This window comes from Leucopleurus acutus (genome assembly GCF_964270905.1).
Source record: "Leucopleurus acutus genome assembly, chromosome: 13".
Lineage (NCBI taxonomy): Eukaryota > Metazoa > Chordata > Mammalia > Artiodactyla > Delphinidae > Leucopleurus > Leucopleurus acutus.
In genome coordinates this window covers 27,327,664-27,352,744 of record NC_139155.1, presented here as the reverse complement: position 1 = coordinate 27,352,744, position 25,081 = coordinate 27,327,664, and the positions used below count along the sequence as shown (strand labels likewise).

General features: G+C 48.4%; 1 protein-coding gene across 3 annotated transcripts in view; it reads right to left on the bottom strand.

Annotated features, from left to right (window-relative positions):
- The window catches only part of ST8SIA5 (ST8 alpha-N-acetyl-neuraminide alpha-2,8-sialyltransferase 5), a gene marked incomplete at both ends in the record, with an annotated part of 56,618 nt that overhangs the window by 12,950 nt on the left and 18,587 nt on the right, over nucleotides 1-25,081 (bottom strand). Inside the window, 2 exons of one of the 3 annotated variants that reach the window (XM_082852864.1) lie at nucleotides 7,177-7,269; nucleotides 21,010-21,117. The exons of 1 other annotated variant lie outside the window; for it this stretch is intronic. In XM_082852864.1, coding sequence (XP_082708990.1) covers nucleotides 7,177-7,269; nucleotides 21,010-21,117 — 201 coding nt within the window. The remainder of the gene's footprint in view (nucleotides 1-7,176; nucleotides 7,270-21,009; nucleotides 21,118-25,081) is intronic. One more of the 3 variants, XM_082852865.1, reaches the window with a different exon arrangement.

Sequence of the window (25,081 nt, the reverse complement as noted above, 5' to 3'; positions counted from 1 at the left end):
TAGAATGGCTATTAACAAAAAAACAAAAGATGACAAGTATTGGCGAGGATATAGAGAAAAGGGAACCCTCATACACTGTTGGTGGGAATGTAAAATGGTGTGGCTGCAATGGAACACAGTATGGAGATTCCTCAAAAAATTAAACATAGAACTATCATACGGTCCAGCAATCCCACTTCTGGAATTGAAATCAGAATCTTGAAGAAATACTTGCACCCCCATGTGCACTGCAGCATTATTCACAATAACCAGGATATGGAAACAACCTACATGTTCACTGATGAATGAATGGGTAAAGAAAATGTATTATATACATACAATGAAATATAATGCAGCCTTAAAAAATGGAAATCTTTCCATATGTGACAACTTGGATGAATCTGGAGGACATTATCCTAAGTGAAATAAGCTAGTCACCGAAGAACAAATACTGCATGATTCTACTCGTATGAGGTACCTAAAATAGTCAGTCTTATAGAAACAGAGTAGAATGATAGATACCAGGGGCTCGGGGAAGGAGAAATGAAGAGTTGCTATAAAGTTTCAGTTATGCAAGACCAATAAGTTCTAGAGATTTGCTGTAAAACTTAATGCCTACAGTTGACAATACTGTATTGGACACTTACAAATTTAAGAGGGTAGATCTCATGTTAAGTATTCTTACCACAACCAGAAAAAAAACAAACCCAGATATTTAATGTCATGTTAGGGAGTGGTGAGTGCTACAAAGAAAAATGAAGCAAAGGACTTCCCCGGTGGTCCAATGGATAGGACTCCATGCTTTCATTACCGAGGGCCCGGGTTCAATCCCTCGTTGGGGAACTAAGATCCCACAAGCCGCTCGGTGCAGCCCAGAAAACAAACAAAAAACCAAATTAATCCATTTAAAAAAAAAAAAAGAAAAATGAAGCAAGAGGCTCTAAGGATATATCATACAGCACAGGGAATATAGCCAATATTTTATAATAACTATAAATGGAGTATAACCTTTAAAAATTGTGTATCACTATATTGTACACCTGTAACTTATATAATATAGTACACCAGCTATACTTCAATTTAGAAAAAAAGGAATAATAAAAAAAAAGAAAAATGAATCAGGGGTTGAAAAGTGACTATTTCAGATGGGTTGATCAGGGAAGCCTTCCCTGAAGAGGGGAACCTTGCACAAAGAACTGAAATGATGCATGAGTGAGCCACACAAACATCTGGGGAAAGAGTATTACAGGCAGAGAAGAGTGAGTGCAAAGGCCCTGCGGCAGGAACCTGCCTGGCAGCTTTAAAGAGCTGGAAGGAGTCCCTCCTCTCATCCTGATGCCTTCCTTCCAGCTTTCCCAAACCCCCCACAGCAGCTCTTGCTTATTTAGCTCATGTGACATTGGAGGAGAGGTGCCATTACACAGTGGCAACCTTGCTCACCCACTGCTGCCCTCCCTCACTCCCTGCAACCCACAGGCCCCTAGGGCAGCACCCTGAACAGCCAGTGCCTCTAACGCCTCCAGAAACACAACCTTGGCAACACTGAAGGCCAGGGTCCCGAGTTCAACTGTTACCTGTGTCCAGGCCCCATCCTCTGTGCCTCCAATGTCCTTGTCACACACTGGATCAAGGTCGGGGCCTGGACATCCAGCCTGGAATCCTGGTTCCATCTCTAACTGGCAATATGACCTCAGACAAGTCATTTAATCTCTCTGAGACTCAGCTGCTTTATCTGTAAGACAGATATAACCTCTGCTCTGCTGATCTCAAAGGTTGTCAGAAAGATCAAACGAGGCAATATGTATAAAAAAATTTTATAAGTTGCTTTACAAATGCACAGATCACCTTTACTCTAAGATGAAGGGTTGAGCCAGCCACTTGCCTCCTTTCACCCAAGACATGACTAATATTCCAGAAGAGGGATAAAAAAAGACTAGATTGCTCTGAGAACAATCTAAAAAGAAAAAGCTCTTGGGGAAAAATGAAAATTCATTAGAAAAGTAGGAAGGTGAAGTCAAGGAATTTCTCAGAAAATAGAAACAAAGGGCAAAGAGATAGAAAAGATGAGATTAAAAGATATTCGAGGAGCAATCCAGAAGAATACCACCCTTAGAGGTACCGGAAAGACGAAGTGGAGCAAATTGGAGAGGAGGAAATATGAAGAAATCCAAGAGAAAGTTCAAGGGTTTGGAGTGCGCTCCAGATTAAGAGGTCTCCATGAGCGTGTATCCTGAGGTCCACCATCGGGCTATTCCAGAACTGTCATGATCTGTAAAGACTCCGGACAGAAGAAAACAGGTCACCTCCAAAGGAACAACTAGTACTGTGCTCATACAGCCCCGGATACCAGAAGATGATGGAGAAGGTCTTCAGCGTTCTGTGGGTGAATGATTTTCACCTAAAATATCAACCCCACCAAACCAAAAATTAAGAGAATTAGGTCATGGAGACACAGAAGGACTCAAACCCTTACCTTCCACTCACTATTTGGGGGGAATTTACTTGAAGATGGGTGGAAGTAAAATGAAGGAGTAAACCAAGAAAGAAGCAGCTCCAGGTGAATCTAACCTACGGAGGCAGAGAAGGGAAGTGACAACAGTGTGTGACCCACCAAGAGAGCAGCCTGTCCAGGATGGAGAAAGAGGATGAGGGGAAACCCTGGGGGAATGCCTGGTCGATGGACAGGCAGGAAAAAAAAAAGGGGGGGCATGATAGAGACAAAGTGTTCAAAGGGAAAAGATGACTAGAAGCTCGAGAAAAAAAGGGGAAAAAATGAATAGGAAAAGAGATGAGAATCACTGTTTTCTGATCTTCAAATTTTAGAGTCTGCCCATAGCAGGCCCCAAAGAGGCTTGCTATGGTTACAAATAGAATGTAAATGTTATCAGCCTTGACATTCTAAAGGTAAACTCACGGATGACTGAAGCCAGAGGCTGGAATTAAAAAGTTGGGGTAATTTTAATAGCCTCATCTTACAAAGTACAGGATCAAGAGATACTGCCAACATTTGGTAGAACAAAAAATAGGTTACTTAGGCGATCTATAGATAGAAGAACTAAAAATAGCAGTACCCCTCAACTGGGAAAAGTGGGGGGAATGGTTTGGGCTGGGTAAGGGAGCTGAATCCTCACCCACCACACCAGGACGTCAGTGAATGCTAAACACGGCATACATGGCACGCATAGGACCGAGAGGTACAAGGTAATTCCCAGAAGAAACAGCCGAGTAGCAGGCCTGGGGGAGAGGCTGTGGGGAAGGGGACCTTTGCTTTTTATTATTATAAACTTTTGTATTCTACCTGATTTTTCTAGTCGTGTGCAGGAGATGCTCACCTTCATCTCGTTCTCCCTCACTGTTCTCCCCCTTTTCCGCCATGGCCTCTTCTGTTCCCACCTAGGTTTCGTCCACTTTCTCACTCATTTAACAGACACGTCCTGAGCCCGGGTAGGGTCAGGCCAACAAGACTCAGAAAAGTGTGGGCACAAAGGGACATCCAGCCCTGAAAGCTCTGCCCAGCCAGCCCTGCTCCCAGCCTCTCTCCTGGTCTCAGTACAGGGCTCTGTGCAGGGTTCCCCGGCCCGGAAAGATGGGGAAGCGGTGGCAGGAGACACCAAGGGTGAGGTCCCAGGCATGGCCCCCATCAGTGTGTGAGCACAGGCAGCAATTGGCTTAAAAATAAAGAGGCCCTAGAATGACAAAAGTCAGCATAAATAATTTTTACAAGTATTAGGGACAATGTGATTTCGTAACAAATCATCACAGAGTAAATCCTCGTTGTATTGGATATTGTCTGGGAACGAGGCCTTTACCATATGGGAATTTTCCAGCTGACTGATTTTTACCATTGACTGGAGCAATTTTGGGTCAGAATCATTCCCAGATGAATCACACACCCCACTGTCTCCTCAGATGGAATGCCAGCTGACGTTCATGTACCGGAAGGGCCTCTGGGCACGTCCGTCCAGCCCCTTCCATTCACAGATGGAGATCTAACCTTTTCCGGATGACTCAGGGTCTCCGCCGTGAGCACCACTCCTGGCTCTGGGCTGGAGCACAGTAACGCCCACAGGTGCCCAGGTAGCATCAGAAACAGTCGGATTAGAGACCAGCCTCTGGCTTCTCCGATTCCAGCCCTGGGGGAGCCCACTGACCTCAGCTTGAGGACTCACTCAGGAAAGATATCACTTGGTATCACTGCTCCCTGATGACCCAGCAGGCTCACATGCCCCGTGAACAGCCCAGCCTCTCTCCTCTCAGACCCCCAGTACCACCAGCGCCAAGACTCCAGGGCCAGGGGACCACATGGAGGGCAACTGACATGGAAGAGACAGATGGGGTAAAGCTCACAGGTCGCCAGCTGGGATGGCCGCTCAGCTCAGGAGAACCGAGAGGGTGCCCAAAAGGCAGAGACAAGTAGAGCCAAACACGCAGAGGACCTTTTGTCACCAACACAAGTCCCTGACCAGGGACAAAGGGTGGCCACAGATCATGGGGGGAAATGAGGTTCCCATCACACCCCGCAATGTTCAAGACTTAGGCTTGAAACAAAGGGCCCGGTAACTTCTAATATGGTCCCTAAATGGAAGCTGTGATAAGAATTATTATGGGCTGAATTATATCTCCCTCAAAATTCATATGTTGAGCCCCAAACCCCAATATCTCAGAATGTGACTCTATTTGGAGGTAAGGTCTTTAAGAGGTGGTTAAGCTAAAATGACATCACCAGGGTGGGCCCTAATCCAATATGACTGATGTCCTTATAAGAAGAGGAAGTTAGGACACAGGTACGGAGGGAAGACCCTGGGAAGACAGAGAGAAGATGGCCACGTATCAGCCAGAGAGAGAGGCCTCGGGAGCAACTAAGCCTGCCGACACCTTGATCTCAGACCTCCAGCCTCCAGAACTGTGAGAAGATAAAGTTCTGTTGTTTAACCCCACCAGTCTGTGGTACTTTGTTATGGGAACCATAGCAAACCAAAACAAGGACTTATACTAATGCAGAGAAAATATATGGGTAGAGGGATGCCATGTGACAGAAGGATGGCCCATTTATAGGGTCTCTCAGACTTCCTGTCTAGATCTTGAAGTAGCCATGAAGAAACTGTCTGCATTTTATAATTTAAAAGATTAATTCTTTACCCTTTGAAAACTCTAAGGTATGCTCTCAGTGAAGAGTGCTCCGGCTGTCCCCAGCGAGACATTTAAGGGGCCAAGATCTTTGAGTTCTGAGAAAAGATAAGGCCCTCTGCTCATACCTTTGGCTCCTGCCTGCGGGCTGGACAGACGTCTTCATCACTAAGTCACAGTTCCTCGGCAGAGCAAACACCAATCACATTGTCCCCCCCCCCCGCCCCCACTTGTTTAAAACCTTTCCCATGGGTGCCCATGGACCTAAGAAAAGGATAAAATCTAAATCCCGGTCCACACTGCAAGGCTCCACAAGGTGCAGCCCTGCCTGCTCCTCCAGAGACATGGCTCCTGCTGCCCCTCAGGCCAGCTCTCAGAGACTGGGACACAGTGGGCCTCTCTTGACACAGGCCTTGGCACAAACTGTCCCCTCAGTCTAGAATCCTCTTGGCCCGGTTAACTCCTAGTGCCCTCCATAGTGTGCTCCGCTCAGGGCTGGGTGGGATGGACAGAGGGTGAGCTGCCTCCTGCGGTCCCTCTAGAAGCTATAGAGACCCTCGAACAGAACAAGGACCGTGAACAACGCAGCTGATCCCAGCTGGACGTTTGGCCTTATCCCCGGAGCTTTCCTGCACTACTGAGCTGATGGAGTCTGTGAATGTCAGCCCAGAAAAGCTGCTGCTGGTTCCAAAACGGAAAGAAAGGGGAGGGGGGAGAGAGGGAGGGCACATTAACATTTACTGAGCACCTATTAAGTGTGCTGCTGTAGATGTGCACTGTTGGGCTATCTATTTCACATATGTTACTTCAGCTAGTCTTTACTGCAACCCTTAAAAGTAGGTAATTGTGTCCCCATTTTTATAGGTAAGGAAAGACTCAAAGAGGTTAAGTAATTTGTATAAAGATGCAAAGCTTCTAAGGCCCAGAGTCAGCTTTGGATCCCAAGTCTGCCTGACCCCAAGCTCCAAGCTCTTTCAATGACCCACATGACCTGGAAATCATGTCAAGTGGCTAAAGGAGCAGTGGCTCCTGCCTGTGGGCCATGGATGGAAGTCCTGGGATCGTGTCAGGGCCCGTGAGTCCACATAAGCCCCCAGCACTGCCTGGCACCAAATCCACTGTCCTTCTCCCACATCGGATGCGCAGTTGTCCCTTGAACAGCGCAGCCCTCCCTGACCACAGCTCCTGGGCATCCGCAGATCCAACCAGCATCGGACCAAGCAGCACTGCAGCATTTACTCTCAAAAAATGTCTGCATATAAGTGCACCTGCGCAGTGCAAACCCATGTTGTTCAAGGGTCAGTGATAACTGTTTTCAAATAAACATACATCCTGCCATGATCAACATGACACAAATTCCTCTCAATTCATGGCAGTGCTGTGAGGGAGGCACATACACACTAGTGGGTCCAGCACGTAATGCGTTTTCCCTCACACGGGTTGTAGAAGAGCCACAGGTGCTACACTGTTGTAGGGAGTGGGGAGCACAGTTCTCTTGCTAAAGGTAGAAGACATCCACCCATGGGTGCTGGTTTATGCAGACCCTCTGGAAGGATGCACGAAGATACATGGGTGGCCTCTGAGGGGCAGACTGGAGGGGGGTAGCTGTGGGAAGGGGACTTCTCACTGTATATCTTTTTGTACCACTTGAATGTTGTATCCTTTAAATAATTTTTAAAAATTTAACGAATAGCAAGAGGGCAATGCTTAAGCCACAAAGTACTGAATTTCAGATAAGATACTCGGGTGCCCTCTTCGATTTCTATCCAAGAGGAGCCCAGTGATGATAACCATGGACGCTGGTAATTGAGCCGGGGACTGGACGCCCAGTCACCAGAGGTAACCTTGCAAACTTGGCATTTTTCATAAAACACGAACAGTCATCCCTGCATCGAGCCCTCCAGAGCTCTCCGAATACCAGAGGCCCCGGGGAAGCACCTAATTCTTTCTCTGTAGTGATGCAGCAAGTTTCCAGTTTCTTTGGGCCAATCCCTCACCCTCCACCCCACCCTGCCTTGCCCGTCCCCACGTGCCCCACCCTGCACCCACCACCCACCCGGCCACACTCACATGGAAAGCACCTTCACTTCCAAGATCTCGTGCCTCAGCTCCAGGCATCTCGTGGAGTTATACTCAAAAGGGCCCTCGTAAAATTCAAAGTACCTGGGGACCAATAGGGACAGAGGTTACTACGCAGAGAAGCGGCCAGACTTTCAGGGACCTGTCGGGGCTCTTGTTGTCGGGGGGCAGGGGGCAGAGGGGTGGTATCTGGCCAAATTAATAGAGCAAACCAGCCCACCCCAGCAGATGACCTGAAGAGGGTCTGTTTCCAGGACTGCTGGCGCCCTCTGGCCTCATCACTGGGTGGCTAATTACTCTCAGCACCTCCATCAACCTGGAAGTGTAAGCATGAACCCATTTCATGGAAGCAGGTTTGGTTCCACGTGGTGGCTTCGAAGGAGAGAGAGGATGCTCCGGGCGTGTTCTCATTTGCGTTCTTCCTCTGACCAGTCCTTGATGGAGGCAGCCCTGGGAGCCAGGGTAGTGAGGCTACAGGTCTTCAGCTGGTCCTGCCCTTTCCTGCTCTTTTCTCCTTTCTCCTCCTCTTGGGAGAAGTGTCACACAACGACAGCCACAAGCATAGCTGAAAAAACACAAGCTGCTTTTTCTACTATAAAAAGCATTTGTTTCCATTAGCTCACTGATGTCCATGCTCGCGCTGTGACTAGGTGAGACTCTTTCTTTCTCCCCATTTGGCAGCTGAGAAAACTGAGGCTAAACAGGTGGCACTCCAGGTGGTGCTGTCAGTGTAGAGGGGCCCGAGCCCACTCCCACACCAGCTGGCTCCAGGCATGTCAGAGTCACCTCGCAGTACCTTCTGCAGCTTCACGCAAAATAACAATAGCAACTTAAGGCAATACTGCTGAGCCCTTGTCATGGGCCACGTTCAGGGCCTGGCACTCTACGTGGAAGCATTCACTTTTCTTTCTTTTTAATTGAAGTACAGTTGTTTACAGTATTATGTTAGTTTCAGGTATACGGCATGGTGATTCAGTATTTTGCTGATTATATTCCGTTATAGGTTATTACAAGATAATAGGTATAGGGCTTCCCTGGCAGCGCAGTGGTTGAGAGTCCGCCTGCCAATGCAGAGGGCGCGGGTTCGTGCCCCGGTCTGGGAGGATCCCGTGTGCCGCGCAACGGCTGGGCCCGTGAGCCATGGCCGCTGGGCCTGCGCGTCCGGGGCCTGTGCTCCGCGGCAGGAGAGGCCATGGCGGTGAGAGGCCCGCTTACCACAAAAAATAAAAAAAATTTAAAAAAAAAGATAATGGGTATAATCCCCTGTGCTATACAGTATATCCTTCTTGTTTATCTATTTTATATACAGTACTTTGTATCTGTTAATCTTATATTCCTAATTTATCCCTCCCCCCTTCCCTCTCCCCTTTGGTAACCACAAGTTTGTTTTCTAAGTCTGTGAGTCTGTTTCTGTTGTGCATGTACAATCATTTGTATTATTTTTTAGATTCCACATATAAGTGATACCATACAGTATTTGTCTTCCTCTGTCTGACATATTTCATTAAGCATCATATTCCCTTTCAATCTTTATTGCTAGCCCACCAGGAGGAGGTTCTGGGAGTTAACTCACTTGCCAGAGTCGTGTGGGTGGCAGGTGGCAAAGCTGCGTTGTGAACCAGTGCATACAGTCAAGACTGCTCTTGTCCACCCACTTACGAGGACAGCTGGTATCCCCTGGAAAGTGCCCTATGGCCTCCCTTAGTCGCACCTGACAGTTTACACCAGCCCAGGGAGCATCCGCCTGCCTGGGGGGTGGGGGAGTCGGGGGGAGGGTTCCCACCAAGGTAAAACACAGTAGGTCACTGCTGGACTTGACCACAGAGGCAGAAGGGGCCTCCAGGGCAGAGGCCAGGTGCACCCTTTCCTCACGGCCTCTCTTTCAGAAGATGCTTGGGCAGATTAAGCTGGGAGGGTGGGATCCCGTGACAGCCCAGAATCAAGAAGTCTGCAGGGTCAGCCTCTCTAAACTTGGGGCAGTGGCGTCTCAACGGGTAGCCCTGGAGAACAGGAGGTGGGGATGGAGTCCCAGGACTGCTGCTGGGCACTGCAAGCCACAGCCAAGGATTTAAAATACAGTCAGTCCTTGAGCATCTCCCCCAAACCTCCCAAAATGTGGCAGCAGCTAGTTCACATATATTCTCACTAACTTATGTAGACAAACTTATGTCTGTGCTGCTTTAGAAATATTGAGACATTTATCCAATAAATTGGCTGCTTTTTAAAATATCGGTATTTTAGATAATTTAAAAATACAATTTAATATTTAACACTTTAAAACTATTATATGTGTAAATATTTGTTCTTTCATTTTAATGTGATTTAAGTTAATTTTTAAAATATTATAATTATATATTTAAGAAATTTTAAATAATATTTTAGAATATTAAAATATTTTATACAACAAATTGGCTCCTATTTATACAAAATAAATCCTCTCCTTTCTCTCATGTCTTAAAAGAATTTAAGCAGATTTCATAAGAACTAGGCACTGAGGATCCCCAAAATATCACACTCTCCTTTCTCTGTTTCCCTTGTGTTTTACAACTCCTTTCTCTGTCTTTCTCACCTGGCAAACTCATATTGATCCTTCAGTACCCAGCTCAAATGCCCCCACTTCTGGGAAGCCTTTTCTAATGCTCACTCTCAGGGTCCCTCTATACATTTGCTCCTAATTAGAGCAGATACCATTGTATCATAATAGTCTGTTTATATATCTATTTCCCCTTCCAAATGAGGAGTATCTCAAACACAGGGACTTTGTCTTTGGTATCTCTGCACCTTTTGTACTACAGAGACAAGAAAGCTAAAAACTACATTTCCCAGACTCCCTTGTAGCTAGGGTCCTTGAAGCAATTTAGGTTCAACAATCAGTAGCATGAGACTGAGTCAGAGCCATGTTCTAGAAGAATAACAAAGCTCAGTGTATTGTTTGGCTGGTGCAGAATGTGGCAGAGGTGGCATGGCTCTTGGAAATTGTAGTGGTGGCAGCACCTTTGCGATTATATCAGAGGCAGCAGCTTCCACGGTGGCCCAATTTCACAATGCAGTCTGCAGAGACATTCCTGGAAGCTAGCCTAGAGTCTTTCTTCAGCTTTCCCAATGATTCTGTGCTATCTCTACCCTTAATAAATCCCTTTCTGCTTTAGCTAAAATGGATTCTGTTATCTGCAACTAAGAACAAAGGTGTCAGCCTGGGGCTACAAAAAAGTCCATGACCTTGGCTCCAACTCATGTCATTTTTCCAGTCACATAACAGTAAGTGAGGTCTGGTGTCTTATCACAAAGATCATCATTTGCAACCAGAGCCAGTGACACAAAGCCCTTTGGAATCCACTGGGTCATCTGAAGCCATGATCTCAGGATGCTACTAAGAAAAGCTGCAGATTATAATGACACAGAAGATTATTAAGAGGAAGCTTATCCTAGCGTTCTCAGGGAGTTGGGACACTTGCAGACACATCTAGGATATGCCTCAAACCAGCTGTGTGGCTTTGGGTAAATCACTTCCCCTCTCTGGGCCTCTTTTTTCTCCTCCTAAAAATAATCTGAAAGAGGTGGTATCTAAAGTCCCACCCAGCACTTAAATACAATCCCCAAGTTTCCCTCAGTTTTTCCCACTTACTAACCAAGCCAGAACAATACTATGAATTAATGATCCACAAACAGGAGAAAGAAACTCTCAAAGGAAGTTAAAACCAAGCAGCACCTCCCTTTGATCAGCCAGCCCCTCCATTGCCTTCACAAGGCCATCCTGGCCTTACCTCTGCAGCCTCCACTCAGTCTTCCTTTTTCCTGAATCCCCAACATCACTCATATGCACATCACTAGGCAGTTCAATGATTCCAAATGGTCTTGTGTGGTGTGTTTAGTGGCTATTAGGTGGAGAGGATTTCGGAATAAGGTTCACATCCTTCTTTGCCCCTCATTAGCCACCTTAGGCCCATCACTTTCCTGAGCCTTAGTTTCTTCATTTGTAAAATCAGCATTAAAAATGCAGTACACTTGTGACAGGGCTGAGAGAAGATATTGATAAGAATTTCAGAGAAAGCACTAGTACAGTGCCTGGCACACAGGAAGTGCCCAAGGCATGTCCATTTCCCTTCTTTCCCTTTCTCCTGCCGTTAAAGGGCAAGAGCTGCCAGTGGATGCCCAGGGAGTCAGAGACATGCTTACAGTCCCTCAGCTAGTTGATGGCAGAGCTGAGTCAGAGATGAATAACTCAGGAAGTTCTCCACCATCTGGATTGGCTGCCATCCTCCTTCTGCTGCTATTAGTAAACCTCTCCCCTACCACCCTGAGGATAAAGCCCATGCTGAATTCTGCTTGGATGTGGGGATGTCCCTGATCACCCATCTCTGCTGCAGACTCCATAGATTAACTATGTGTTTCTGATGCTTTGACATCTGGGGCCTTGCTGGCCCTGGAGAGACTGCCTCTCCTAGAACGAGTCAATTCCTAGAGATGGTAAACAGCCCATGAGCACACCTTTCATACGAAAACCAAGCAATCCAGAGCTTATACTCCACCACCACCACCACCACCTCCTCCTCCTCTCACACTTAGGGCCACTTATCCCTCTGCCCTAATCACCCCAAGGCCAGCTGCCAAACAACTAGGGACAGCCCTCTGCCCCAGAGCTCAATGAAATTATTCACACTAGCCAATCTTAAGTCTGCATACCCTGTCGCATCCATTCCTTCCATATAGGCTTTGCCTATATGGCTCTTGCCCACTTTTCCCCTTCACTCCTTCTGCTTCTTGACTGACTCTGGTGCTTCCTGTGTGGTCCTACATGGCATGGTGTGCTTCCTGTTTCTAGAGATCTGTAAAGTATAAAAACCTCTTCCTTCATGACAGTCATTTCCACGTCTGTGTGTCTTACCACACGTGATGATAACAAAACTCTGAAAACACTCCATGTGGTACCTCAGCCACGTCATCAAAATCACTCCAGGCCTGGGTCTAAAGCCTAGTTTTCCATCTGAAAAATGGAGCTAATAGCCCTTGCTTCTTTCTCCAGCATATCTGCGCTTTGCTTTTGGGAGGCTGTGCTGCTCCATCTCACTCTTTAAAGACGAATGACTTGAGGAAATAAGACTGCAAGAAGCATTGCCACACGGGTCACCCCTCGATTCTGCTTCTGACAGGAGGCCCAAGGACGGCATTCTGGAGGAAGCCATAGAAATCCCTTTTTGGTCTGGATACTGACCATCATGCAGACATCAAAAATGATGCTTAAGATTTTGTGTGTCATGGGAAGATGCTCATGATAATGTTGAGTGAAAAAGGCAAGTTACAAAACTATGATCTCCGAAACGAATTATATACACATACGTGAACACATGGGAAAAGGGAAGGACTGTAACAAGATATTAATAGTACGTTTCTCCCATAATTCAAAAAGAGTCATGTACCACCATGTTCACTGTAGCTCTATTTATAATAGCCGGACATGGACGCAACCTAAGTGTCCATCAACAGATGAATGGATAAAGAAGATGTGGCACATATATACAGTGGAATATTACTCAGCCATAAAAAGAAACGAAATTGAGTTATTTGTAGTGAGGTGGATGGACCTAGAGACTATCATACAGAGTGAAGTAAGTCAGAAGGAGAAAAACAAATACCGTATGCTAACACATATATATGGAATCTAAAAAAAAAAATGGTTCTGAAGAACCTAGGGGCAGGACAGGAATAAAGACACAGATGTAGAGAATAGACTTGAGGACACAGGGAGGGGGAAGGGTAAGCTGGGACGAAGTGAGAGAGTGGCATGGACTAATATATACTACCAAATGTAAAATAGCTAGTGGGAAGCAGCCGCATAGCACAGGGAGATCAGCTCAGTGCTTTGTGACAACCTAGAGGGGTGGGATAGGGAGGGAGGGAGGGAGACGCAAGAGGGAGAAGATATGGGGATATATGTATATGTATAGCTGATTCACTTTGTTATAAGCAGAAACTAACACACCATTGTAAAGCAATTATACTCCAATAAAGATGTTTAAAAAAAAATAGTAGGGGCTTCCCTGGTGGCGCAGTGGTTGAGAATCTGCCTGCTAATGCACGGGACACGGGTTCGAGCCCTGGTCTGGGAAGATCCCACATGCCGCGGAGCAGCTGGGCCCGTGGGCCACAACTACTGAGCCTGCACGTCTGGAGCCCGTGCTGAGCAACAAGAGAGGCCGCGACAGTGAGAGGCCCGCGCACCGCGATGAAGAGTGGCCCCCGCTCGCCGCAGCTGGAGAAAGCCCTCGCACAGAAACGGAGACCCAACACAGCCATAATAAATTAATTTTAAAAAAATTTTAAAAAAAAAGTAGGTTTCTCTGAGTAATGGAATTATGAATGATTCAAAAAACACTTTTCTATATTTTTATAAGTTTTCTCTTACTATTGGAAACCACTAAAGAAAGGCCCCTTTAAATCATGGATCTCTCTCTAAATATCTCAAGCTTTCCCTTGAGCTGCTATAAGACTGAGAGCAACAGTTTCCCCAACTTCCTCGACTCCATTAGCCTCTCAAGGTGACTTAGTCACTGTCTCTTCTTTCAATTCTGGAAAGACGATCTCTACCCACCTCAAAGGGGAGGGGCACCACATTCGGGCACCTCACAGGTATAAATAGTCCCAGCCGCTCAGATCAGGAGCCCAGCTCATCTCAGATGCCACTTGGCTTCTGGCAGCCAAGTCAAATGCTGGTGCCAGGCTGCATCCATCCTGCCCCCGTCTCTGTGCCCTCAGGAGTGTGGGGGGCATAGCTGGGCAGCACTGCTGCCTGATCAGCAGGCGAGGGCCCCTACTAAGCGAGAAGACAAATGAAGACGTGACCGCAACGGTTCTGAATATTGGTTCCCCTCCTCCCACACAGGCTTGGGCTCCCGCTTGGAAGGCTGAGGAGGCCTCGTTTCAGCATGCCCAGGATCCAGTGTGCAGAGTCTGGCTCTGTCATTCCTCCCAGCCCCTCCACATGAGCCTGCCCCACAGAGGGCTCCCCTGTTCACCTGATCCCACCTCCAGAGCTCCTTCAGGACCGTGGGACCTTCCTTAGGGGCCACAGTACTTTGAGACCCAGAAGCCACTGGCTGGTACAAGATGAAGCCCACGCATTCAGCTTTCTATCTAATACGCCGCTTCATCCCTAGATACTAATGCTGTTCAAGAAAACAGGAGCCCAGGGCAGTCCTTGTGTCATGCAAGAGCACACCTCTTGGACCTCCATCAGCCCCAGGAATAGGGAAGCTGCCCCAGCTCAGCAGTCTGAACCCCTGGGCCCCTGTCAAGCCTGGTGCAGAGTCTCAGAGAACCACAGAGTGGTTTATTTATCCCACACTGGGTAGGAACAGTGCGGGTATGGCATCTCTGTGTGAATTAGGAAAAAGCACCTTTTTCTCCACATGCCAGGCACATGGCCTGTCAAATGAGAGTGAGGTGGATTGCAACTCCACTTGGCTAGGTACTTTTGTGCAGTGCCCACCTGGCACAACTGTATGTGGTAGCCTGATACCAGATCCTTAACTTGGCCTCACTTAACCCTCCCAACAGCCCTAAAAGGCAGGCATTACTGCCCCGGTTTACACCAGAGACTCAGGCTACAAGAGGTAAAGTAACTTGCCCAGGGTCATTCAGCCGGTGGATGGAGGCACTAAAAAAGGAACCTCACACTTTCAAGAGCCCAGAACCCACGTCCTTAGTCACCTCAGTGCAGCCCGTCTCCCTGACCGGCATAAGCCACGGTCATTTGAGAGCTTCTCAGTAAGCAGCCCCCTCCCCTTCCCAAGGCCAACAGCCCTTCAGTGAGCTCAGTGCTATTTTAGAGCAGAACAGCTGCCATCTTGAGATACCATACTAACCGTGAGGGCAAACACACAGAAATCAAGGTCTGAAAATTACAGCCTGACACACAAAGGACTGGAGGGTCTTCTCAGATAGGTGCAGGGAGAGGCAAGAAGGGCTTGGCTGTTAACAATAGCAGGGCGCAGCTGCCAGGACACACTGCCCCTCCCGGATGGTGGAGGGACCTGACTCAGACCCCTGCATGGACCAGGGCCCTCTCTGGACCAGTGTCTCTTCATTTGTCCACAGGAATCCCCAGAGCTATTTTGAGAAATCAGAACTGAAAGCTACCTAGCCTGACGCTCTGAGCGCAACCCTTGATTGTCTTGTGATTAATCTGCTTCCATCGTGAACCTCAGTGGAGCGTTATTCCTGGCACAGGTTAGGGGGAGGGTCGGGGCAAAGCCTCATGCTGACACTCCTCCTCCCCAGCCAGCAGCTCTGCAGGGCCCCAGATCCAATATCTAGCACATTCCCTGCAAGAGTACATACACGGCAGCCTTATTTTCTGGGCCAGACCAGGGAGCCCTAAGAAGCTCCCCTTTGGGGCTTCCCTGGTGGCGCAGTGGTTGAGAGTTCGCCTGCCGATGCGGGGGACACAGGTTCATGCCCCAGTCCGGGAAGATCCCACATGCCGTGGAGCAGCTGGACCCGTGAGCCATGGCCGCTGAGCCTGCGCGTCTGGAGCCTGTGCTCCGCAACGGGAGAGGCCACAACAGTGAGAGGCCCGCGTACCGCAAAAAAGAAAAAAAAAAAAGTGGGAAGGAGGAGAGGAAGGGATGAAAGACCCTAAAGATTGTCTTGCCTCTAGTGCTAATGACAATACTCGAAGAAGATATGCACGTAATCACCTACTTAGTTCAATATGGCCATTTTAGTCCAGTCTAACAGCCAGGAGCTGAGGGCAGGAATAGGCGGTCTGAGAGGACTTGGCAAGGAGAAACGAGGGGACCCAACCCAAGCCAACCTTGGATGTCTGTCCACAGCCCAGAAAGAAGAATCCCTCCGTCGTGCATGGCCCACTAGTGCTAGGACTCAGAGTCACACTGCATGGGGTGTGCTCCAGCTGCACCACCCACCACACCTGGAAGTGGGGACTCAGTTCCTCCTCTGTAAAATGGGGGCAATGACAGTACCCACCTCAAAGCTCTGAGTGTGAGGATTAACTGCAGTAACACGTGTCAGGCGCCCAGCACCATGCCTGGCACACAGCCAGCCCCCGGTAGCACTCGGCCACAGGCATCACCCATCCACATCCAAGCCAGTCTAGCCCCTCCATGGAAGCGCCTCTGACTTCTACACTAGGCTCCTGGAGCACTTGTATCGCACAATTTATTCCTTAATTATACGCTGTCTTGAAACAATTAGGGAGCAATTCAATATAGCATAACGAAGTGCTAAATTGAATTCAGTCTAGTTCCTTCCAGCTCTGCAATATGACGATTCCACACCCCATACTGCACAGTAGCTGCTAGACACAACACAGACCTTGACCCAGAGAGAAAAGCTCTAGCCTTGACGCTTACTTGGCCTGCTGTTCTACAGAGCGAAGAGGCTTTTGTGTCACCAGTTTGGGGCCTGCCCTTTACTCCTGTGGCTGGGGCCACCTTCCTCTGTAGAAAGTCCCCAGCACCCCAGTCAGAAGCCCAGCAGCACAGGGAAAACGCTGTCCCGGGAACAGACAGCTTGGGCGGGCGACAGTCTGGGCCAGCTCTGCCCCAGACCTCAGAGAGAAGTGTTCCTTGAGCTGTCTTTGCAAGCCATCTCCTGCCATCCATCTCGGACCAGGGGGCCAAGGCTGTGTGCACCCTGGGAGGAGGGGCTGAGGAGGCCAGCCAGCCAGGCCGCCTGTGGGCTGTGTCTGAAGCTATCGTGTCCGGAGGGCCCTGAAGTTGCATGCACAGGCAGTCCAGCCCAGTTCCCCAGGGTAGGAGGCTCCTCGAGGTCTGGGGAATGCCCGAGCAAACACAGAGTGGTTCGTGTGCACTTGCTGGAGAGTTCTCTGCCTGCGTAATGATAGAAATAGCCCTCTGTGCAGACACATCTTAGAGTGAACACAGAGTGAAAGGGGCTATCAGGGAAGGCTTCAAGGAGGAGGCCTAGTGGGAGGTGGATCCTGGCAGGAGGACAAGGGCTGGGATATGGAACAGGATCCATTTGGCAGAAGCTGAGTGAAGCCTTTTGAGCTGTGGCTACAAGCCAGGCTGCGAGTCAGCCCCTTGGGGACTCCTGCCTCAGCTGCCCTCAGCCCTTGTGACTGGGGGACCTTTCCTTGGGATGTCCTGAGGCAGCGGAGGCAACACTGCCTATCCACTTTGCAGGACAGACGGGTGCTGTGCCTCCCCTTGCCCTCCAGGTGGTCACTGGTCTTGCAGGCAGCTGGCCAGGCTGGAGAGGTCAAAGCAGTGGGCTGACAAGACAAGTGCCCTCCCTCCCCTTCCCCTCCCCTATCTACCCTTTCCAGAATCACCATGCGCCGTCGTGGGGGTGGTTTCGGGGGGTGTAGTTCTCAGTCAGTTATTGCAAAAGTACATCATCTGCCTTCATTGCCTTCTACTTTCCTACATACCCCTCCTCCACTATCAGTTTCCCCTTTCCCACCCTGCCACCCAGAACTCTCACACTTACTTACTACCTGCTCTTCTCAAGAGAAAAAATTCTCTGGTCATTCCAAACTGTGAATGAGTTTTTGATTCCAAAGTGTTTCCCTTCCCCAGGGATTAATTTTCAAAGACAGTGCCAGAAGACAAGGTTTAATCCAAAGGAATCAATCTCTAAGGGAGAATTCCAGGACACTGACATTGAAGTTTGCGTTCTTAACAAAAGTCTATACTATGTTCTTGCTTAATGCATTCTTTTATTCAATTAACATTTGTTGAGCCTGTGCCATGCTGGGTGCTAAAAATTCAAAGATGGAGAAGCACAATCACTGTCTAGGTTGGGAGACAGAAACATAAACACATAATTTGAACATGATGAGAGCTGTCTTCAAAGACCTTCCTGCTTGTTCAAAGCACCCACTTAAATAGAAGCATTGGCTGATTAACAATTATTCCTATCTGTTCACTAAAGCAGTTCTCCTAGGAATGCTTATTGGATGCTTCTAGATCTAGACTTGAAATCAATAAAGCCATATGTCAATGTATATTTTGTAACTCATACACTTTCCAGTTGGGTCTGGACTTCCCCCAGCTTATGTCCAAAGTGAAGACGTGGCCACAGCCTTTATGAGCACCATCTGGCCTGGATTTCCTTTGCGGTCCTGTTCGGAGTGCTCCAGACGTATCATTTGGACCTGCTCCTTCTTGTGGCTCCTGGTTGAGTATTCAACTTATGAGTCATTGCTTTTTTTGCCCCTCTTTATCCTCTGTTATAAATGGTGCCTCCTGACTTCCCTTCCAACAGTGTTAATAAAAAATGACATCAGGTGCGCCACGCTTCAACATACCACACAGCTACGGATAGCAAAATACGGCATACGCTGAATTATTCAGTAGGTGAACAATACCACAAAGCTCATCCCGTATTGCAGGCACAGAGAGCTGTCCGCTGGGATGATGCACTTTCACTCTGCAGAGTCCTTTTCACGGTGTCATTAGGTCCTCCCCCAAGCCCTGCATGTCTGCTGCCAGGAGCTGTCCTGCCTGTTTTAAAGAAGGCAGAAGCTGCTCCCACGCCAAGGAAAAGAATCACCAACATACAGGTCAGTTCTACTTACATTAACCATTATTTTCTACACGTGTGAAATACATACCATGTTTTCTCACATATGTGGGGAGTTTGGGGGTCAACTGGAAATTGGGATATGAGTTGGAAGTGTCCCAGAAGAACTTGGAATGTGTGGCCATCACATTTATTCAGTGGCTAAGGGAGCTCTTGGTCAAATGGCGGCTCTCTGGAAGGAAATCAACTCAATTGATAACAATGTTGAATAAAGGGCACCTGACAGATGCCAGAGGTGTCTCTGGCCCTGAGGGACCCCAGGAGACAGGGAAGGGAAGGCTGGCCTGAGTTGCTGAGAGAGGGAGAGAGGATAAAGGGGAAGGGAGATGAGAGGGAGGAGGACAGAGGCAGAACACAGGGGCTGAGAAAGAAAAGTGGACAAAGAACGGGTGACAGGAAGAAAGGGAGAGGAGAGACTAGGTGGGGTGAGATAGGTAGAGAAGTTAGAGACAAGACTGCAGGAAAAGGGCAGAGAGGACAAAGCCGCTGGCAGGAGGAAAAGCTAGAATTCGTGCAGCCCCTGCCCGGGACACCTGCCCAGAATGGCCTCCAGGGGCCTGCTCTGTCTTGCTCAGTTTGTTAGCACCTTCTAGCCAAAACCTCTCGGTGAGCCCTTCAAGGAGTCCTTCCCAGGGAGACACCTGAAGACTTATCTAGACCACCCCCCATCTGTGCGGGCAGGCCACACAGCAGAAGGACCAACACTGGAGGCTCAACATACGGAACAGACAGCTCTGGACTTGTCACTCTCACTGGGTGACATCCCAGGGGCCAAGCGGCTGGCCAGGGCTCCCACCACGCATATGTGGAAAGAACTGGGCTCCTGAAAGGCCAGAATAAGACCTTGATCCCAGGCCACGGCCTGAGGCCACCACCACAGCCCAAGGCCTGTCTGTGGACACCTTCGCAAACAGCTTCCGACACTGGAGCCACATCTTTTCTTTTTCAAAGCATTGAACAAAATCAGATGTATTGAGGTCCCTGAAAAACATGCTACTTCTCCTCTGCAGGATCGATTTGATGTTTTGGTGTCAAAATTAACAGCAATGAAAACTCAGGCCTCTTTCCCAGGGAAACTGATCTGAAAGTTAGCCCATACTTATAAATGCAAAAATTAAGGAAACAAACAACTTAGCCCCAGGAAACCCGTAGCTGGGAAGTTCCAGCCACACCCAGCTCCAAGCAGAGAGAGCATCCCGTCTTATCAGAAAAATTCCCCGCAATGCTCCCCCCTGCCCCCCGCAGTGAGTGTGCCCTGCCTGAGAATATTCCATTTTCATTCATTCTACAAATAGTTTCTGAATTCCTACTCCGGAATATACAGAGTGCCCTTAATGACTTATTTAACTCCAAACACTACAGCCGATCAAGAAGAAATAACCACGTGGTGGTAGAATGTCAATTCTCAGCATCGTATCTTTTTTTTTAAAATAAATTTATTTATTTATTTTTGGCTGTGTTGGGTCTTCGTTGCTGCGTGCGGGCTTTCTCTAGTTGTGGCGAGCGGGGGCTACTCTTCGTTGCAGTGCGCGGGCTTCTCATTGGGGTGGCATCTCTTGTTGCGGAGCACAGGCTCTAGGCACGTGGGCTTCAGTAGTTGCGGCACGCAGGCTCAGTAGTTGTGGCTCACGGGCTCTAGAGCACAGGCTCAGTAGTTGGGGCGCACGGGCTTAGTTGCTCCACAGCATGTGGGGTCTTCCCGGACCAGGGCTCCAACCCGTGTCCCCTGCATTGGCAGGCGGATTCTCAACCACTATGCCACCAGGGAAGCCCTCAGCATCGTATCTTGATGAAAACGTTCTTCCCCAGCCAAGGTCAGCCTTACAGATGGGCAGAGTAGGGATGGCCTGTCCAGTGGGATTGCAGAGGAACAGGGAGCCCACGACACTCACCCACCCTGATTTCACCCCCCACAAACCTACACACACCCGTGGCCTGGTATCCGGAAGCCTTGCAGCAGGGGTGGAATGTTGCCCCCATCTCAAATGGAGGCTGGAGACCCAGACTCCCTCTCCAGCCCCCATCCCAGCCCCCACCCCAAAAGAGAGGGGCCCAGGAGTCCCTGCTTTGTTCTGGCTGGGTTCTAGCCCTCACCCCTCCTGTCAAAGCAGACAAGGCAGGATCCCAAAGTGAGCTCTGGGCCACTGTGCTGAGACTGCTTCTTCCCTGAGGGCAGCCCTGGGGGGTAGGCCATGGGGCAGGGGATGCAGGGTCACCCTGGGATGAGCTTCCCTGGTCGTTCGCCGGGGTCTGTACCTGGAGCTGGAGTCACTGCCACTCTGCACTGCTGGGTCGTCCATGACATTAAAGAGCCCCGTCCAATTGGCCAGCTGGTCACCATTCTGCCAACCAAACTGGAGACCTCTGGCAAGAGAACGAGGCAGTCGGTACTCATGCTCACGTGCTGGGTAAGCCCATCACCAGACAGTCACATTCTGGCGTGTGCCACGTGACACCTCGCCTTGATCACGCCTAGTGGAGACGAGAGGGATGTCCACCCAGGAGGATGACGGTCATAGATCACAGCCCTTTACGGTGTTCTCTGCTCGTCTACATCCCTGCCCTTACTTCACCTCTACGGGCAGGGCAGGGTTACACATTATACACGCAGGGAACCTGAGGCTTAGCGAGGTCAAGGTCGCAGAGCTCCCCTACCCCATCTGGTGCGCCCTTCAATTCCGCCTCCAGAGACTCACACCAGAAGAGCTCCAGCTCGCCAGCTCTTTGCCTTCCCCAGAGGCCCCACACACGGCAAAGCTTTTAATGAAATCTAGTTTTCCAACTCATAAGGACACACCTCCTGGTTTAAGATGATGGACTCAACACACACGGTTCTCTTTGCTCCCTCCCCCAACCTGACTGAAAGGACAGCAAAGGCATTAACAAGGGCATGAGCATGGATGGAGAGGAGTAGCAGGGGCCGGGACAACATTTTGGAAGATGCAAAGCAGATGAGTAATTGCCTTAGGCCAGAGACAGTGGAGCCCTGACCGCCTATAAGAAGTAAATCTATTCTCCGTGCAGGATGCGGGAAGGCTCGGGAATTCACTGCACCGCCGGGGCCACTGAAGGTGGGGTTGCAGAATGGAGCCCCTCGCAGAAGAGTTGCTTCAGGTTTATAAGGAGCGTTAAACACTCCCCACCTCCACACACTCAAGTCCCCTGCCTTAAGCCCAAGCAGTCCGGGCCTTCTGCCTGCCCACCCTGCAGACGGCAGTCTTCATATACCGAGATACTAGGTTAAAAACAGCTGGGCTGACCCGGAAGTCAGCTTACTGAGCACGCCCGGTCCCAGCCACCCTGCCCCCAAAGGTCTGGGCATGGATGGGTTTCCCGGAGGGAACCTGACCAAGTCAAAAGAGAAGGCTACAGAGGAAAGGGCTGCCGCCGCCCCATCAATGTGGCACTGCTGGCATTTGGGGCTGCGCAGTCCTTGCTGTGGGACTGTCCTGTGATCCTCTGGTGAGCAGCACCCCTGGTCTCTACTCTCTGAGGCCAGCAGGTCCTCATCCTCCACCCTCCTGCTGTGATGACCAAAACTGTCTCCAGACGTCGCCAAGTGTCCCCTGTTGAGACAATCAACCCCGTTAAGAACCACTGCCCACAACACGGAGCTTCAGTGCAACTTCTAGAGACTGGCTTGCCCTTAAATGTAATTTTAAAGTCCCGTTAAAGACCCTGGTACGTGGGGTAAACTTTAACTTTTAAGTAGAGAATAAAGCAAGCAAAAATAAAACCGTTAACCCCCTAAAAATAAAGCCCTCTAATAAAGTCTCTACACTAAGGGAAATGGGGCAGCGACAGTGGTTGACGCTGGGCTCTGGTCCACCCGGATCGGCCACTAATGAGCTGAGTGACCTCAGGGAAGTCTCTACACCTCTCTAGGCCTCTATTCTCATCTTTCAAGTCGGGAGAACTGTCTCGATGTCTCCAAAGTTCTTGACCGGAAGTTTTATAGGGCTGAGCTGTGTCCTCAATGGCAGGGCCAGGTCACCTCCCGCCTGCGAGTCTGCCCCATTTCCAGCCAGACGCTGGGCGGAGGACGCCCTTGGGGCCCCGTGAGCAGAAGGCCACACACATGAGGTGCTCAATCGATGCTTTTGCCAAGTGACTCGGATTCTCTTCTCACACTCTCCAGCCTCCTCGGCAGAGCGGAGCTGGCCTGGGAGAGGAATAGGCACAACTCACAGGACAGAGCCCAAAGCCACAGCAAAATGCCCGTCCAGTTCTTAGTGTTCAGGGAACGGCAGCATTCCATGTGGTTCTGGCTCAAGTTCTTTATATATTTATCTATTCATAATATAAATATTATATACGTATAATATATAAATCTATCTTATATGCATTTATAAATATATTATAAACATCTATAATATAAATACCTTTATTTATGTATCTGTTATGTTTCCTTTCAAAGAGGTATTTTGAGGTAATATTGCAAGATATTTCTTAGAGAGAATTTGGGTTTGGTTTATCAGGAAGGGAAACATTTGCTGAGCACCTACAGTGAACCAGGCCCTTCACATACGTTATCTCTATTCCAACCACAGGCTAATGTGGCAAGTCCCATTTTCTGCACTTATAGGTGATGACATATGCAGCTCAGAGAGGTTTAGTAACTAGCCCAAGGCCACAAGGCTAACAAGTGGCCAACCTAAGGTTTAAACCCAGCACTTTCTGGCTTTCTGACTGTAAAAACTTTTATTCCTAAAAGCTTGTACCAGACTGTCTATAGGCCAAGAAAAGAGTAGTATTTCCACCTGCGATTTTGAAAATTAGCTGGTTCACAAGCATATTCAAGCAATTCCCAGCCCAGCACTCAGCTAGGAAACTCACAGGCTCCTTAGAGAGAGTCCGGCCAGAGAGACTCGTGTCCACCGAGTGCACGAGGGGTGAGCCAGAAGCGCTCTCACTCTCCCACCCAAACTGGCCCCTGTGAGAGCCGGATGTCCCTTCACAAGACAGTCCTCCCAGGGTCGTAGAAGTGACAGACTACTAAGAAGACATCAATTATTACAATATTTAGCAGGAACTATGACACAGAAAGGTGTGCATAATAAATTCAGTGAAAAATGCAAGTTATAAAAGGGGATATGCATTAATGATCCCATTTTTGTAGGGTTTTAAACCATAAAGCTGGTTATCTTTGAAAGGAGGATTCAGGTTTATTCCTTCTTTCAGTTTAGCAACATTTTCTAATTTATCTCCAAAAAACCTGATTGTGTAAGTTTCAAAACAAATATATTTTACACAGTAATTTGAATTCTATTCCTGAGCTAAGTGTAAGAATTGTCCATTATTAGCCAACGAAACACCAGTGAGGAAAGGGTACGTGGAGATATGAAGGAGGATAACAAAGGAAAAAGAAGCTTTATTCACTCATTCATTCATTCAACAAAAATCTATTGAGCATCTACTCTGTGCCAGCAACTGTGCCGGGGCCTGGGTCAGGATCCCAAGGTGAGCAAACTCATGTTTTCTCAATGCTTACCCTACAGCTCCGGTGATTACACAAACACACATGAAAATATTAGCAAACAAGATAAAAAATATTAGCAATCAAGTGCTACAAAGGGTGCTCTGTTTTTTATGCCCAATTTATTTTAAAAGAGAGGAAAAGATTTGAAATACATAGGGCAGAATGTTAACATTTGTTAACATTGATAATTCACAGTCGTGACTACATGGTTGTTTGTCACATTGTTCTCCATCTTCTTCTCAATTTGTTCATGATAAAAATGTGTTAAAATAATTTTTAAAACCAAAGCGCAGAACTGAAATCACTAACAGGACTTGGAGTCGGTGCAGGGAACTTCCTGGGCTGTGGCAGCCTCAAGAAATCTTTGCACCTTCCTGGTGAAACTAACATTAAACGTTGTCTTAAACCTGGGGAAATGCGACATGTAAAGAATTATTTAAACTGAGTTATTCAAGACTGGATTCAGATATTTTAAGGCCCTGAGCATTGAAAAGCTTAGGGTGGCACTTCACACCTTGTACTTACTTAAACGTTCTGTGACTGTTAAAATTCAAATAGCTCCGGTCTAGACTTTCTGATTATGAAATCTGTGATAGGCTCACTAAGGCTCAGCTTTACTCTGTTGTCCCTGACGACAGCCCAGCTTAGCTAGGTCTCCTGCTGTGTAACCCACAGTCATGTCTGTTAACCCCTGACTCTCATGGCAGTAATTCCTGCAGCCGTCGGAGGGTAGCAGAAGCAGCCCAGGCTTCCCAGAGTCAACTACCAGGGGGAGTTTCAGGGCAAAAGACAAAATTATACATTGGAGAAGCAATTTAAAAACAGACAGAAGTGCCCATGAGAGTAGCA